Here is a 15,002-nt window from a genome sequence, read left to right as displayed (position 1 = left end):
TGTCCATTGCATCGGTGATACCATCCAGCCATCTCATCCTCTGATGCCCTCTTCTTCTCTCCTCCATCTTTCACAGCATCTGGGACTTTTCCAGTGAGTCAGCTGTTTGCATCAGGTGACCAAAATACTGGAGCTTCAGCTTCAGCATCAATCTTTCCAATGAGTATTCAGGGTTGATTTCTTTTCAGATTGACTGGTTTGATCTCCTTGCAGTCCAAGGGAGACTCTCGGGAGTCTTCTCCAGCACCACAGTTCTAAAGCATCAATTCTTTGGTGCTCTGCCTTCTTTATGGTCCAGCTCTCAGAAACATACATGACCACTGGGAAGACCATAGGCTTGACTATATGGACCTTGACTATATGGAGATCATGTATGTATGTCAATCCTAATCTCCCAATTTGTCCCACCCTCCCCTTTCCCGTGTCCACACGACTGTTAAATTCATGTCTGCATCTCTATTCCTGCCCTGCAAACAGGTTCATCTGTACCAAAAAGACGTATGTACCTTGACGTTCACTGCAGCACACATTAAAGCCAGGACATGGAAGCAAGCTAACTGTCCATCAACAGATGAATGGATAAAAAAGACGTGGTACATATACCTAATAGGATATTACTCAGCCATAAAAAGGAATGAAATTGGGTCATTTGCTGTGATGTGGATGGACCTAGAGTCTGTCATATAGAGAGAAGTCAGAAGGAGAAAAGCAAGTATCATATACTAACGCTTATCTATGGAATCTAGAAAACTGTGCTTCTTTTTTGGATTACTTTCCTTTAAGAAGGTAACTGGAGTACACAATAGACACATTAATCCAATACAAAATTCAAAAGCGCAGAATAGACAGTGACAATTAATTTTCCTTCCTATTCTTGTCTCCCAGCTATCCGTTCTTTTCCACTAAGCTAACCACCATTTCTGGCTTCTTGTATATCATTCCAGAAATATGCTATACAATATATATGTATTCTTTTTTGAAAGCAGATATACTACGTGTAATATACAAATCATACTATTTTGCAACCTGATTTTTTCCCTAAAGAGTATTTTTGATAATCAGACCATATAGAGCTCCCTTTATTCTTATTTGTGTCTGAAGAGTTCTCTGCAATTTATTTAATCAATTTTGAACAGATAAATGGCTACTGTATGCCTGATATTTAACAAGGCTGATATTTAACACTGGACATATTATGCATACATCACTTCTTACATTTCCAGAACATACTTAGGATAAATTCCTAGAAGTGGAACTGGTGAGTCAAAGGGTATGTGCCTTTTTAACATTTAATTGAAATGGCTAAATTGCTCTCCATAGGTGTTATATCAATTTCTACTTCCACCTAAAATGCATGAGATTAACATTTATTTTCACTTTTATTGCTATACTCAAACAATATATTAGAAAAATGTTTTCTCTTTGCCATTTGTAAGAAATCATATCTCACATTTTAAATTTACATTTCTCTTACTGGGTTTAGATTGAGAATCTTTTCATGTGTTTCAAGAACCAACTGCATTTCTTTTATTATTCTTTTACCTATGAATATTTTATTCATATTCTTATTCAGTCTCATTTTTCTAATGAGTTGGTTTCTTTATCTTATGAAATTACAGAAGTGCTTATCTACGTGAGAAATAAACCCTTTGTCTATAAGTTGCAAGTATTTTCCCCCAGTTTTTTTAATATGTTTTTGTGGTGACATTTGGTTTGTAAGTAGGGTTTATTTTCTCAATTCTTTTCTCTTATAGCTTCTGGGTTTATTTCATACTTAAAAAGTATAAAATAATATTCCACTTGCAGAATATTAAAAAATCCTTTAGCACTTCTGTGTTATATCTCAAAGTTTATTATCTTTGGAAGAGCAGAATTTATCTTGGAGGATTGTTAAGAATTCGGATTAACTTTCTTGTTTCCTAGCTGTCACAATAATTCCTATCAACTAATCTATCCTTTCCCCACCGATCTGAAATGCCAACTTTATTAGGAGCAAGCTTCTCACATTATTTGAACTCATTTCTTGACTTTCTGCTCATCTGACAATCAATTAGCAAATACATAGACCATTTTAATTACTGTAGCTCTCACACGCTTTACTACGTGGCAGGGCTAGTTGTCCTCATTATATACCCCATTTCCAGAATTTTTCTGGCTGTTCTTTAAGAACGTAGAATCACCAAGTGGTACTTTTGTTAGACTTATGTTATATTCATAAATTAACTTAGAGAAAACTGACACTTTCAGGATGTTGAATCTTCCCATCCATGGATATTGTATACTTCTGTGTTACAAGTCTTTACCTCCCCCACTCTTTTGGTGAATTTCTGTAACACTAAAAATTTTTTTCATACAGCCTCTACTACTTTTACTCCTAGAGTTAGCAATATATTCCTATCTGGCTAATGTCAACACAAATAGGTCTTATTTCTAAACACACATGGTAAGGAAAACTATTAGCTACAGTTTTGTACAAAATGTCATTCATTTTTGTTTTGGTTTTGTTTAGGTACCCAGTTCTTGAAACCTTTGCAAACTCAAGAGTTGAAAACTTCACTATGACCACAGCCACATAACATACTTGTTTCTAACTCCTTCTAAGAAATATTTTTCTCCTAAAATATTTTAGCATGAATATAGAACTTACTAGATTTTTAAAAATCTTTGCTTCATGTTAGCATAGATTCACCTTCAATTTTGGGAGTACATAGAGTCTAGTAGTGTTACATTACATATTAACAGTTCTTATTAAACTAATACCCACAGACCTTACCTCCTAAATTCATTCCAGCCTGAAGACACTTCTGAAGTCTGCACGCAGGACAATTCTTCCGCCGAATCTTATCAATTATGCAGTCATTTCTTCCCGCACACAAATAGTTGTGTTGCCCTGAATAAAATAATAAAGAATAATTGTTAAAATAAAGACTACTATATTAATATAAAATACTAATATGTATAATCAGATAATGAAACATCCTCTTTCCTGCCTTAAAATCTCTTTGTCAATAAAAGTAGAAGAGAAACATGATCTGCGAATACTACAGGCACAGGAATGGTCAGCTGAATACAGGTGAGACTTCAGGTTGCAGATGATAAACTTAAAACTATGTTTACTTCCAACAGGTTTCCAAAGAAATAAAGCTGCACTGCCCACTGTTTGACTTTATTGGCATGTGTCCTTTCAGGAGATGGTGCACATTTTATCCAGCCATCACCCAGCACCAAACTAAACAAAGGCCATGCTTCAGCTTTTTTAAAAAGTGTACTTTATTGAAGTATAGTTGATTTACAATGTTGTGTTAGTTTTAAGCGTACAGCAAAGTGATTCAGCTATAAATCTATATACATTCTTTTCACAATCTTTTCCATTATGGTTTATCACCGGATACTGAACATAGCTCTCTGTGCCATGCAGCAGACCTTGTTGTTCATCATTCCTACATACACTAGTTTATATCTGCTCATCCCAGACTCCCAGCTGCTGCTGCTGTTTAATGGGAGCTCTGCCTGCTCCCATTTATACATGTCACTCCAATGGGAAGTCTTTCAAACCATTTAACTAGAAATGTAGAACAATTTCATTTTGCAAGTCAAACTGGCACCAAAATAATTCAGATGTGGAATATGCTTGGAGGGTGGCATCTACTGGCAAAATGCTAAACTGTACCCTAGCTCTATTATTCATTTACATATCCAAATTAGCATACCATATTTACTGAACCTCCACTAGAGATTAGCTCTGTTGGAGAGAGCAATGAAAAAGACCAAAGTCTCCATTCTTGTGACCTTTTAATGAGGGAAAGAGAGTCAACAGACAAAGTACTTAGGGATAATGGTCAACTGCTGGACAGTAACAGGTGCTCAGGAGAAAGAAGGCAAGGGCATAGAATGTGGTAGAGGTGAGGAGGGTGTGGACATTTCAGAAAGAATGAAGGGAAAACTCCACTGGAAAGCAACTTTAAAATAAAGGTCTGAAGCAAAGGAAGGTGCTAACTGTGTGGACATCTTGGGGAGAAAATACGGTAGGGCAGAGAGAAAAGCAAACGAGGGTTGACAGGGGCCTGAGGGTACCCGGCGTGTTTAAGGAACAGCCAAGTGTGAAAGGTGGACAGGGTCAGTGAACATTACCAGGGGATGAAGGAAAAGAGCTAACCTCAGTCAGCCCATGTAAGGAAGGCCTTATCAATCATGGTCAAGACGTGGGCTCAGTGAGATGGGAAACCACTGGTTTCCAGGGCTTTGAGATGAAGAGTGACGTGACTCATGGTTAATAGGACTGCTCTGGCCACCGTGTAAGAAACCGACTGAAGTGGACAGAGGACAGGGTCAGAGGGAATGGGTGGCAGGCTGTCCCTATACTTCAGGGGACAATGATGGAGGAGCAGTGATGAGAAGTGGTCAGGTCCAAGGTACACTCCGAAGGCAGAGCTGCTAGAATCTGCTGAGAGATCTGAGAACAAGGGCATCTAAAGAAGCATTAAGACTCCTGGGCTGAACAAACAGAGAAATGGAACTGCTGTAAATTCCAATGAGGCAGACAACTAAGAGCCATGGCTTAGGGGGAACTACTCTGGCTTGGTCTTGGACATGCTAAGCTTGAGACCCCTGAGAGGTATGTCAGTGGAAGCATGGGGCGGGGTAGGGGACAGTTAGATACAGAGACCTGGAGCTCAGGAGCAGTCGGGGCTGCAGATGTAATCAGCTTGTGGTTATTATTTTAAGCTATGAGACTGGATGAGATCATATGGAGACTGGAAAGGGAAGAGGTGTGGGAACTGAGTCATGGGTCTCTGAAAATATGCAGACTAAGCAAACGGAATCTGAGTGATGCTTGTAAAGCAGGAAACAGGCTCTAAAACCCCCCTTCAACCCAGTACCATCACATTCCCTGGGTTGATAATTACTAAGTAAATTACAGGAAGTACTCAATAGATATAATGTGTATTGCTAATGGTATTAAAATAATTTAACCTAGAGCTCATTCTCAGTAACATTATGGTAAATTTTAGTAATGGCGATCGCAATAAAAGAACAGTAATAGAATAGGGAAATCTATCAAAGGGAAGAAATGAAACTCCATCATTATAATAATCTAATGACTTCTTAAAAAAAAATGAAAGGCTCTCAGTCACTATAGGTAGGTGTAGATAATTACAAAAAGGCAATCAACACCCACAGGAAAGACTAGAACCGATTAGCATAACATTTCACAATGCTGCACAATATCTTAAGAAGTTAAAAATAAAATTTTAAGGCCTATTATGGCACTATTTTATTTGTCGTACAACAACCCTACGACATAGGTAAGGCAATTATTACTGCTATTGTTCACAAGAAGAAACTCATACTAGAACTGATCAGGTGACCTCCCCAAAAGGTGGAACTGGAAGCAGAATTCGGACAATGCTGCTGTGTCTCAAGGTCAGAGTCTTTTCTAAATGTCGATTTTGAAATATAATTTACTGGTGGTCCAACAGGATGCTGAATGCTCTTTGGAAAGAATAAGCAAAGGAACATTATTTGAATGAGGCATACTTTACTTTATCACCCAGTATTTCCACTGGCAATCAGCATTATGTGCCTTTTTTCATGATGTGAAATTAAAGACAAATTCAGAAATTTCATCTCTAATGTACATTGAGTTGAATAAATGTCAATGTCCAAACAAATAACTAAATGCAACTTTGGTTTCAATTCAACAATTATTTATTGGGAACCTATTATGTGTGCAAGGCCATAAGCCATTTGCATCAGGGGCTGGGGTGTTCTATGGTTCCTTCCATTTCTGAGAATCCATGATAATATATGACAAAGTCTCTTAGCTGTAAGCATACAATAATGCAAAGAAATGGCCACTGTCCAATGCACACACTATTTCTGGGTGTTCAAAAACAGACTTCTAAGAGTTAGGATTGTACTACAGGGATTTCTTTTTAATGAACATCTTTTAAAAATTCATGTTACTGTAACAGCTGCAGAAAATGTCCTTCCGTATACACTGAATTATTGTATCTGGTTTCTACCAGTTAGTAGAAACCAGACATTGGTCACAATCACCAATTCATCTCCCATCCAAACAGCATGGGAGAGTTTAAAGGCCAGCTGTGGGGATGTCATACTAGTTTTATCTGCCATTTATATTTTTAAATCTGTAAACATGAAAGATCTGAATCACACCTACACAAATAGGCAATATGTATCCTGTCCATTAATCTATGATAAAATAAACAACCAAAAAACCACAATGAAAATGAGAGAATGCATTTAGAAGACTTAAAAAACTTTTGATCATGTCTTTTAAAAAACACTGTGCTCTCCTGGTATAAAAATAGCTAATCCAGTATAAGTCATAACCCAGGGTTTCAAAGTTAAGTAATTTTCTACTACGTTAACATGGGCCGGACAGTGGAGGCTTTGAATGAAACTCATTTTATTCAGCAGGTGATGAGATTCTTGCTTACAGGATGTGAAGTCCAAAGGTGTATTTTAGAAATATGAATCTGAAGGTTATGTCTTTATTTTTTTAATTCTTATTTTTACTTTATTTTACTTTACAATACTGTATTGGTTTATGTCTTAAGGAGGTAGAAAAGAAGTAGCAGACACTACTACTTTCAACTGGAGGTTCTCTGAGATGGCCTCTATGCGAGTTAATAGCTCTATTTTAGTCAGAATATATAGCCACAGGAATAATCCTATGGATAAAAAATGTTAGTGGTAAAGGAAACAAAGATTTCTCATTCCACTTATATGTCCATTGGAGGAGGAATTTCAGTTTTAGTAGTAGAATAGCTTGAATCAGATAAACGTCCTATAGAGGACAATTATAACTGTCCACAAAAGGGGAGAAAAAAGATGTGAAGGCACTGGGGAGCAACCAAAAGCAAGCAGAAGCTGGGAGAAGACTGACTGTGGAACAAAGAGAACACCAGAGACTGCCTCATGGTTGAATGGATTTTCTTCATGAGGGTCTTGGACTCATGTCCTTCAGGGTAGGCTGAATGGAAGCAAAGCAAAATCCTAAGTCCTAGTTGCCAGAGAAAGCAGAGAACAGCCTTTGGATTGTTGTAAATGTGTGCACCCTTGCTCAGTCGCTTCAGTCGTGTCTGACTGTTTGTGACCTATGGACTGTAGCCTGCCAGGCTCCCCTGTCCATGGGATTCTCCAGGCAAGAATACTGGAGTGGGTTGCCATTTCCTCCTCCAGGGATCTTCCTGACCCAGGGATCGAACCCGCATCTCCTGCGTCTCCTGAATTACAGGCAGACTCTTTCCTGCTGAGTCCCCAGGGAAGCCCCTTTGGAAATTTAGGAACAGCCGGAAACTGACAAGGGCTTGCCAGGTGGCTCAGCGGTGAAGAATCTGCTTGCCAAGCAGGAGACGTGGGTTCAATCCCTGGGTCGGGAAGATCCTCTGGAGAAGGAAATGGCAACCCACTCCAGTATTCTTGCCTGGGAAAATCCCATGGGCAGAGAAGCCTGGTTGGGCTACAGTCCATGGGGTTGCAAAGAGTCACACATGACCTACCAACCAAACCACAAAAATTAAAGAAGGATAGATAGTCCAGAAAGGAGGGGATATCATGAGGTGTGGATATATTAACTCCTCTCACATTTGCAGCTGACCTCTGAATCGAGCATAAGACTCCAAAGAGTCAAAGGGTGAAAGAATTTCATGCTTTAAACAGTTAAGCAGGATATTTTAGTTACTATCAATCACAAGGAGAAAGAATTTGAATCTCACTAAATTAGAAGGACTCAATCTTTCCATTTCCTTTGGCTTGCCATGTCAATTCCATTTCAATTTCCTCCTCCTTAGGAGGAAATAATGTATCCCAGGATTAAGGCATTAATTTTAGGGTTAAAGGTATAACAAAAACAGATCATCCCTGAAAAATCGTACAGCAAAGGCCCCGTAAGTTCAAAATGATCTGTCAGTAATTTCACTACTAGAATAAAACACAATATTCTTCAGAGAAATGTAACAGAACCCGGAGTCTCCAAAATGTAGTAATTACTGGAAAAATGCAAACCAGAGTCAAAAGAAAACTGAGTCAGTAGAAACAGACTCACAGATGATCCAGAGTGTGAAACTAGCAGATAAGGATTTTAAAATTGATATTTTAGACAAGTCAAGAAAATATGAAAAAAGAAAAGAAAGAAATGGAAACTCTCAGAAGAGATATGCACACTATAAAAACAAATTGAAATCAAAGAACTATAAAATATACTATTGAGGACACAACATTTTGGGTTGAAATTAACAACATATTGGACACAAAACTCAGTGAAATTAAAGAAACAGAAATAGAATCATAAAAATTAAAGCACAAAGACAAAAGAATTAAAAGATAAAAGAACAAGGTACTTGTGGCCTATGTGGTGGCAGTAAGTAATTTAACATACTCGTAGTAGGAGTCCCAAAAAGAATGGAGAGAATAGGTCAGAAAATAATATATAGAAATTTCCAAATTGACTAAAGCAACAATTTTATCAAATGCCCCAAGAGATAAATACAAAGAAAACCACTAAGGTACAACATAGTTAAATTGCTGAAAACAAATATAAAAAAAATTTTAAAGCAGCCAGAACAAAGCAAAAACAAAAACAAAAACAAAAAACCCCACAATTACAGTATGTAAAGGAGAATAAAGGTAACAGCAAACACTGATTGTTTATAACAATCAAGGCCAGACAACAACATACAATTATTTTCAAATTCAGTAGCAGCAGTGAAAACATTCCTCAAAATGAAGGTAAAATAAAGACATTTTTGGATAAACTAAAGTGAATAGAATTGGCTTATAATAAATCACATTATAAGAAATAAAAAAGAAAGTTCTATGCTAAAGGGAAATGATATCAGAGAGAAATGTGAAATCTGGATGTACAGAAAAGAACTAGAAATGACAACTAAATTTTAGAGAAATTTTCTTTCTTTTCTTAAATTCGAAAGTCAAATGTTTAAAACAAAGTAAATGTGTATTATGGGATTTATAAAATATATATAAGTAAAATATCTAAAAACATAGCACAAAGTATAGGAAAAGATATAAATGAAATTTTACTGTTCTAAATTTCTTACATTGTACTTGAAATGGCATAAATTATTCCGGGTAGACTATGATAAGTTAAGCGTACATCTTGCAATCCCTGAAGCAATGATTTTCTTGCTCTGGGCAAGCAGCATCAGCATTACCTAATAATTTATCAGAAATTAAAATCCATAAACCCAATTTCAGACCTGCTAGTTCAGAAATTTTGGAGTGGGACCTAGAAATCTTTGTTTTATGTAACCCTTCCTGTGATTCTGATGTATACTAATGTTTGAGAAATACTACCATAAGCAGCCAGTAGAATAAAAACACGAAGTGTAATTTAAGGGACAAAAAAGATATGGCATACTAAAAATACTCAATCCAGAAAGGACAGAAAAGAAAAAACAGAGGAACAAGTAAAGGAGGAAACGCAAAGAAAGCAAACACAAGGATAAGAGAGAGAAGTTCAAGTACAGATTCAAGTACAGAAACAGTTATACTAAACGTAAATGGTTTAAACACTCCAGGTAAAAGTCAAAGACGGTAGACTGAAGTTTCTAAAAAAGACAATATTTCAGTGTGTGTTATGATGCATTTTAAATAGAAAGGTACATATAGGGTGAATGTTAAAAAATGGAATATATATACACAATGAAAAATGTAAGCATAAGAAAGCTGATGCAGCTACATTAAAGTCAGACAAAGTAGACTTCAAGAGAAAAGCACCACGAAAGATAAAAACTACCACTCACAGTTATCAAGCTGGGATATAAGCAGCCCTAATATCAACGCACTTAACAACAGAGGTTCAAAATTCACCAGGTGAAGACTGTCAGGATTAAGGCAAATAAAGCTTAGTCCAAAATCATAGTTGGAGATTTAAAAACCCCTCTCTCAGCAATTGATAGAATAACCACTGTGTAGAAAATTAGTGAGGATACAGGAGATTTTCAAACATCTTGGATCAATTAACACTTAGGCACATAACTGAACAACACACATCTTCTTTTCGAGTATACATGAAGTATTCACTGAGACATAGTCTGAGCTATAAAACAAATTCAAAATTCTGAAAGGATTGAAATCACGGACAATATATTTGCTGGCCACAAAGGAACCCAATTAGAAATCACACAACAAAATGATATATAGACAAGTCCCATATTTGATAATTAAGCAACATACTTCAGAAAATTAACGGGTCAATGAAGAAATCACAAGTGAAATTAGCAAAGATTTCAAAATGAATGATAACAAAAACACAAAACTTATTAAATATGTTTAAGCAGTCCTTGTAGAATTTTTAGCTTCATATACTTAGTCTAGGAAAGGAGAAGGTTTTAAAATTGATGATTGAGGATTCTAGCATATAAAACTAGAAAAAATAAAAACTGAATGCAAGTCAAATAGAATGAGTGAAATTATAGTGTAGAGATCGATGAGAAAGAAAACAGCAAGAGAGAAAAATAAACCAAGCTAAAAGTTGGGTTTTGGTCCAGATGAATTAGGCATCAGCAGACAGGCTGGGAATCCTGTCCTCTGTGTACCCACCCTGGGCCCCAGGCTGACGGGACTAGCCACCACAGTGAGTGCTGAGAGTCGGGGCAGAGGAGCTGTGGAGCCTGACTTAGGAAACCCACCGCTCCAGCCCAGAGGGGCAACTCACTCTTCACTGCTCAGATTTAGTCCAATGACCCCACTCAAGCACAAGGAAGACTAGAATTGTAACCTTACCTCTTGTCAGAACTCAATGAGCTAGAAATAAATGAGGAACCTCACTGAAGACTACCTCCATAAAGGGAGATGAGAACATAAGATTCAACCTTCATATTACTTCCTCTCAGAAGTATTAAACTACTTACCTTATTGCTTTCTGAGGGACAGATTTTAATGGGTGAAGGTGAGGGCCCTTTCTATAAATAGCTAAACTTTTCAAAACATGATTGAGAAGCTACCAGTAACTAATGTATTTTTTAAGAAAGAAATCAACACCTCTGGCTATTTTAATAAAGAATATAATCCAGTGACCACTCCATCCGTAAGCCCTGAAATCCATAACCTATTTTGTCAAGGTCAGTACCCTAATAATATGCATACATACTCAGGAATCTGTACCCCCCAAAATGGAAGGCAAATAAATTAAAGCTTAGAGGGGATCATTTTTCCTCATAAAAATTTAGAGAAAGTTTGGTCTAGCTACCTGGTAGCAAGCACTGTAACAGATACACCAAAGGGAAAAAAAATGCATATTTTCACAACATGGAGAGAAATAAAAGCTTAAAATAAATGGGATATGACTGAAGAATTCCAAAATATTCCTTTAAAGTAAAACTTTTACACAAATGGGCTAAGCATCCATCCGCAGGCACTAAGACACTCTAGGAGAAACACTATGGAGTATTGGTCTACAAACTAATCGAGAAAGCAGAGATATGGTACCAACAGTATCCTGCTTGACAAACAGAACTTTTACGTTCATTTGGAATGTTGTATACAGACACAAACATGCAGTAATGAATACTCACACAAGACCTACTGGCTAATAACGCACTGGTTTACAAAAGACCCATATAATACACAAATCATTTCTGTCCCGTCTCCAGCATCATACCTTTCACATATAACAATTCAGAGGGCAAGTCTACACACATGAGAGTTTAGAAAAAGACCTCTGAGGGCTTGCAAGAAGGCAGTAGAGGATTCTGTGAAAGGCAGAAACAGCTTAGAGCAGAGTCAGAATCCCAAGCCAGACACATATGCCTTCCTGGTGTCCTAAGTCTTAAATACTTTTCCTGTAAGGCTCACATCCCCTCCACTGACATTGGTTAGGTTGCCTTAAATTACAGCCATTGCGGAGTCATTCAGATGTAAAAACATCTTGTTTAAGAAACAACTCTGTCCAGCAGGGCTCAGGGAACTTCAGTCACTTATCCATCTGTTGTACCAGTTCAAGGTACCTCCTGCCTGAAGGAGTGGTTACTTTTAGGAGAAAAGGAAGCCATTCTCGAAAACAGAAGGCTGCAAAGGTTAGAGTAAATTTGGACACAGCACCAGGAAGATTAGTTCGTGCAATATTAATTTACAGGGAAACAAGTATTCATATCAAAGGGGAAATACTTACAGACTTAAAAAAACCAAAATCCCAAACAAACCAAAGTTGAGTTAAAAATTAAAAAAAGTATCAACTTTCCTGTTTTTTCAACTATGATACTGCTTTTAATTGTAGAATAATTCTGCTTTTTTTCAACAATGATACTGCTTTTAACATTGTTTAAATTTTATTCTTTAAAAAATTACCAAACCCAATACAGTGTCTTTAAAAACTGTCAATTACTTTGAAATCAAGAAACAAATTTTTGTTATACTTGGGCTGATTCCCTATGAGAAAATACAGATTGTATAACATAGGGACCTTGTCTCAAAGCATCAATAATGCTAGAATGGAAAAGGTAGAAACATGGAAGGCAGCAAGGAGAAGACACAGGGGGAAGGGATGACTTTGTAACCAGATACACCTGGGTACCAATCCCACCTCAGTCAACAGGGAACTATGAGCTTCTTTGCCAAAAACAGTGGAATGGCTCTGAACCTCAGTTTCCTGATCTATGAAATGGGCACAGTAATGCCTACTTTACAGGTTGTTGTGCTAAGCCACTCAGTTGTGTCCGACTCTTTTGCAACCCCATGGACTATAACAGCCCATTAGGCTCCTCTGTCCATGGAATTCTCCAGGTAGGAATACTGGAGTATTGGTTGCCATTTCCTCCTCTAGGTGACCTCCTGACCCATGGATCAAACCTGCACCTCTTACCTCTCCAGCACTGGCAGGCACATTCTCTACCCCCAGCACCACCTGGGAAGCCCTACCAGGCTGTTAAAGTGAAAGTGAAGTCGCTCAGTCGTGTCGGACCCTTTGCGACCCCATGGGCTGTAGCCGACCAGGCTCCTCTGTCCATGGAATTTTCCAGGCAAGAGTACTGGAGTGGGGTGCCATTTCCTTCTCCAGGGGATCTTCCTGACCTGGGGATTGAACCTGGGTCTCCCGAATTGCAGGCAGACGCTTTACCATCTGAGCCACCAGGGAAGTCCTGACTACTAGGTTAGATGGATTCAAATTAATATACAGAAACAAGAAGGGCAACGCCTGGCCTGAGGTAAGGACTCAGAATAAAAAGGTGATATTTATCATCCACCATTCATTTGGTTAGCTCAGTCTTTCAAAAAAAAAAATGGTATGAGAAATTCCAAAGAACAAACACAGTCAAATCTTAATTAAATATAAGTAAGAAAAGAATTTCCTGTTGGAAACAAATATGACCACTGAATTAGGAAGGTTTCTAGATGAAAAGTGTCCACTTGAGACAGGACAAATACTACACAGCTCTGATCTCATCTTCAAGCCTTAACGTTTTCTAAAGGCTGGCAAGGGTGTGAGAATGGAGAACTATATCCTATAAGGTCAGCACAGGACAAAAAGCTGGACTCTCTGAGCTGTCTGCAACTCAGCTAAGAATTTTAGAGCAGTGCTCCAAACTGCAAGAGCTGTGTAAGATACTGGAAAGTTATAGCTCCCTTGATTATTGATCCTCATCTCCCCTGCCTGTTTTCTGTTATGACTTAATGCCCAAACTCAGTAGGCACACATGTTCGGGGGCAGACGAAAGGTGAATCTGGGCGACTGAACTCCATTCTGCCTGGTAAGGATAGCAAATACTTCCGTTCAGTTGCTCAGTCGTGTCTGACTATTTGCCACCCCATGGACTGGAGCACACCCTGTCCATCACCAACTCCCGGAGTTTACTTAAACTCATGCCACTGAGTTGATGATGCCATCCAACCATCTCATCCTCTGTTGTCTCCTCCTTCTCCTGCCTTCAATCTTTCCCAGCATCAGGGTCTTTTCAAATGAGTCAGCTCTTCGCATCAGGTGGCCCAAGGATTGGAGTTTCAGCTTTAGCAACAGTCCTTCCAACGAATACCCAGGACTGATCTCCTTTAGGATGGACTGGTTGGATCTCATTGCAGTCCAAGGGACTCTCAAGAGTGTTCTCCAACACCACGGTTCAAAAACATCAATTCTTCTGCACTCAGCTTTCTTTATAGTCCAACTCTCACAACCATACATGACTACTGGAAAAACCATAGCCTTGACTAGACGGACCTTTGTTGGCAAAGCAATGTCTCTGCTTTTTAATAGTCCTTCCAAGGAGTAAGCGTCTTTTAATTTCATGGCTGCAGTCACCATTTGCAGTTATTTTGGAGCCCCCCCAAAATAAAGACCTTTGCAAAGAACAAAAAGAGGTTCTGGGATTGATTGATTTTATTGGAGTATAGTTGATTCCCAATGTTGTGTTGGTTTCAGGTATACAGCAAAATGATTCAGTTATACATACATATATTTATTTCTGAGATTCTTTCCCCTTGTAGGTTATTGCAAAATACTGGGTATAGTTCCCTGTACTACACAGTAGGTCCTTGTTAGTTATCTGCTTTATATATAATAGTGTGTATATGTTAATCCCAAACTCCCCTTTGGAGACCATAAGTTTGTTTTCTATGTCTGTGATTTAAAATGAGTTCCCAGACCATGATTTAATTCCATTCAGCAAAGATAGCTAAACCAAGATAAAAAGAAGCAACACATGGTCCATTTCTTCCAAGACCTTACTTTCTAATGGCTGGGAAAATTTAAATGACTAAGAGGAATCATACGGTACTCTTGTGACTTTAAAGGCAGAAAAGATTATACCTGAATGGGGAGATGAGGAAGGTTTATAGAGGGGGAACGCATCTGACGTAAGCCTTGAAGAATGTTGTGGATCTGAGACACGGAAGAGGACAGACATCAGGCACCCCCAGCAAAGGGTGAGCACAGGGAAGGCAGAGACACAGCTCCATGTTCAGGGAGCAAGTGGTCTGGCGGGTGGACGCCCAGGAGGGCAGGGGTTCAGAGGAGGAGCCAG

At 38.2% G+C, this 15,002-nt stretch overlaps 1 protein-coding gene across 2 annotated transcripts in view; it reads right to left on the bottom strand.

Moving 5' to 3' along the window:
- NR3C2 (nuclear receptor subfamily 3 group C member 2) overlaps positions 1-15,002 on the bottom strand; it is a 434,797-nt gene that overhangs the window by 136,546 nt on the left and 283,249 nt on the right. For both annotated transcript variants that reach the window (XM_060400978.1, XM_004017206.6), the window contains exon 4: positions 2,774-2,890. In XM_060400978.1, the coding sequence (XP_060256961.1) occupies positions 2,774-2,890 (117 nt within the window). The remainder of the gene's footprint in view (positions 1-2,773; positions 2,891-15,002) is intronic.

The sequence above is a fragment of the Ovis aries genome, chromosome 17 (assembly GCF_016772045.2).
Source record: "Ovis aries strain OAR_USU_Benz2616 breed Rambouillet chromosome 17, ARS-UI_Ramb_v3.0, whole genome shotgun sequence".
NCBI lineage: Eukaryota > Metazoa > Chordata > Mammalia > Artiodactyla > Bovidae > Ovis > Ovis aries.
Note: the sequence above shows the minus strand (reverse complement) of the source record. Positions and strands in the feature narration are given on the sequence as shown.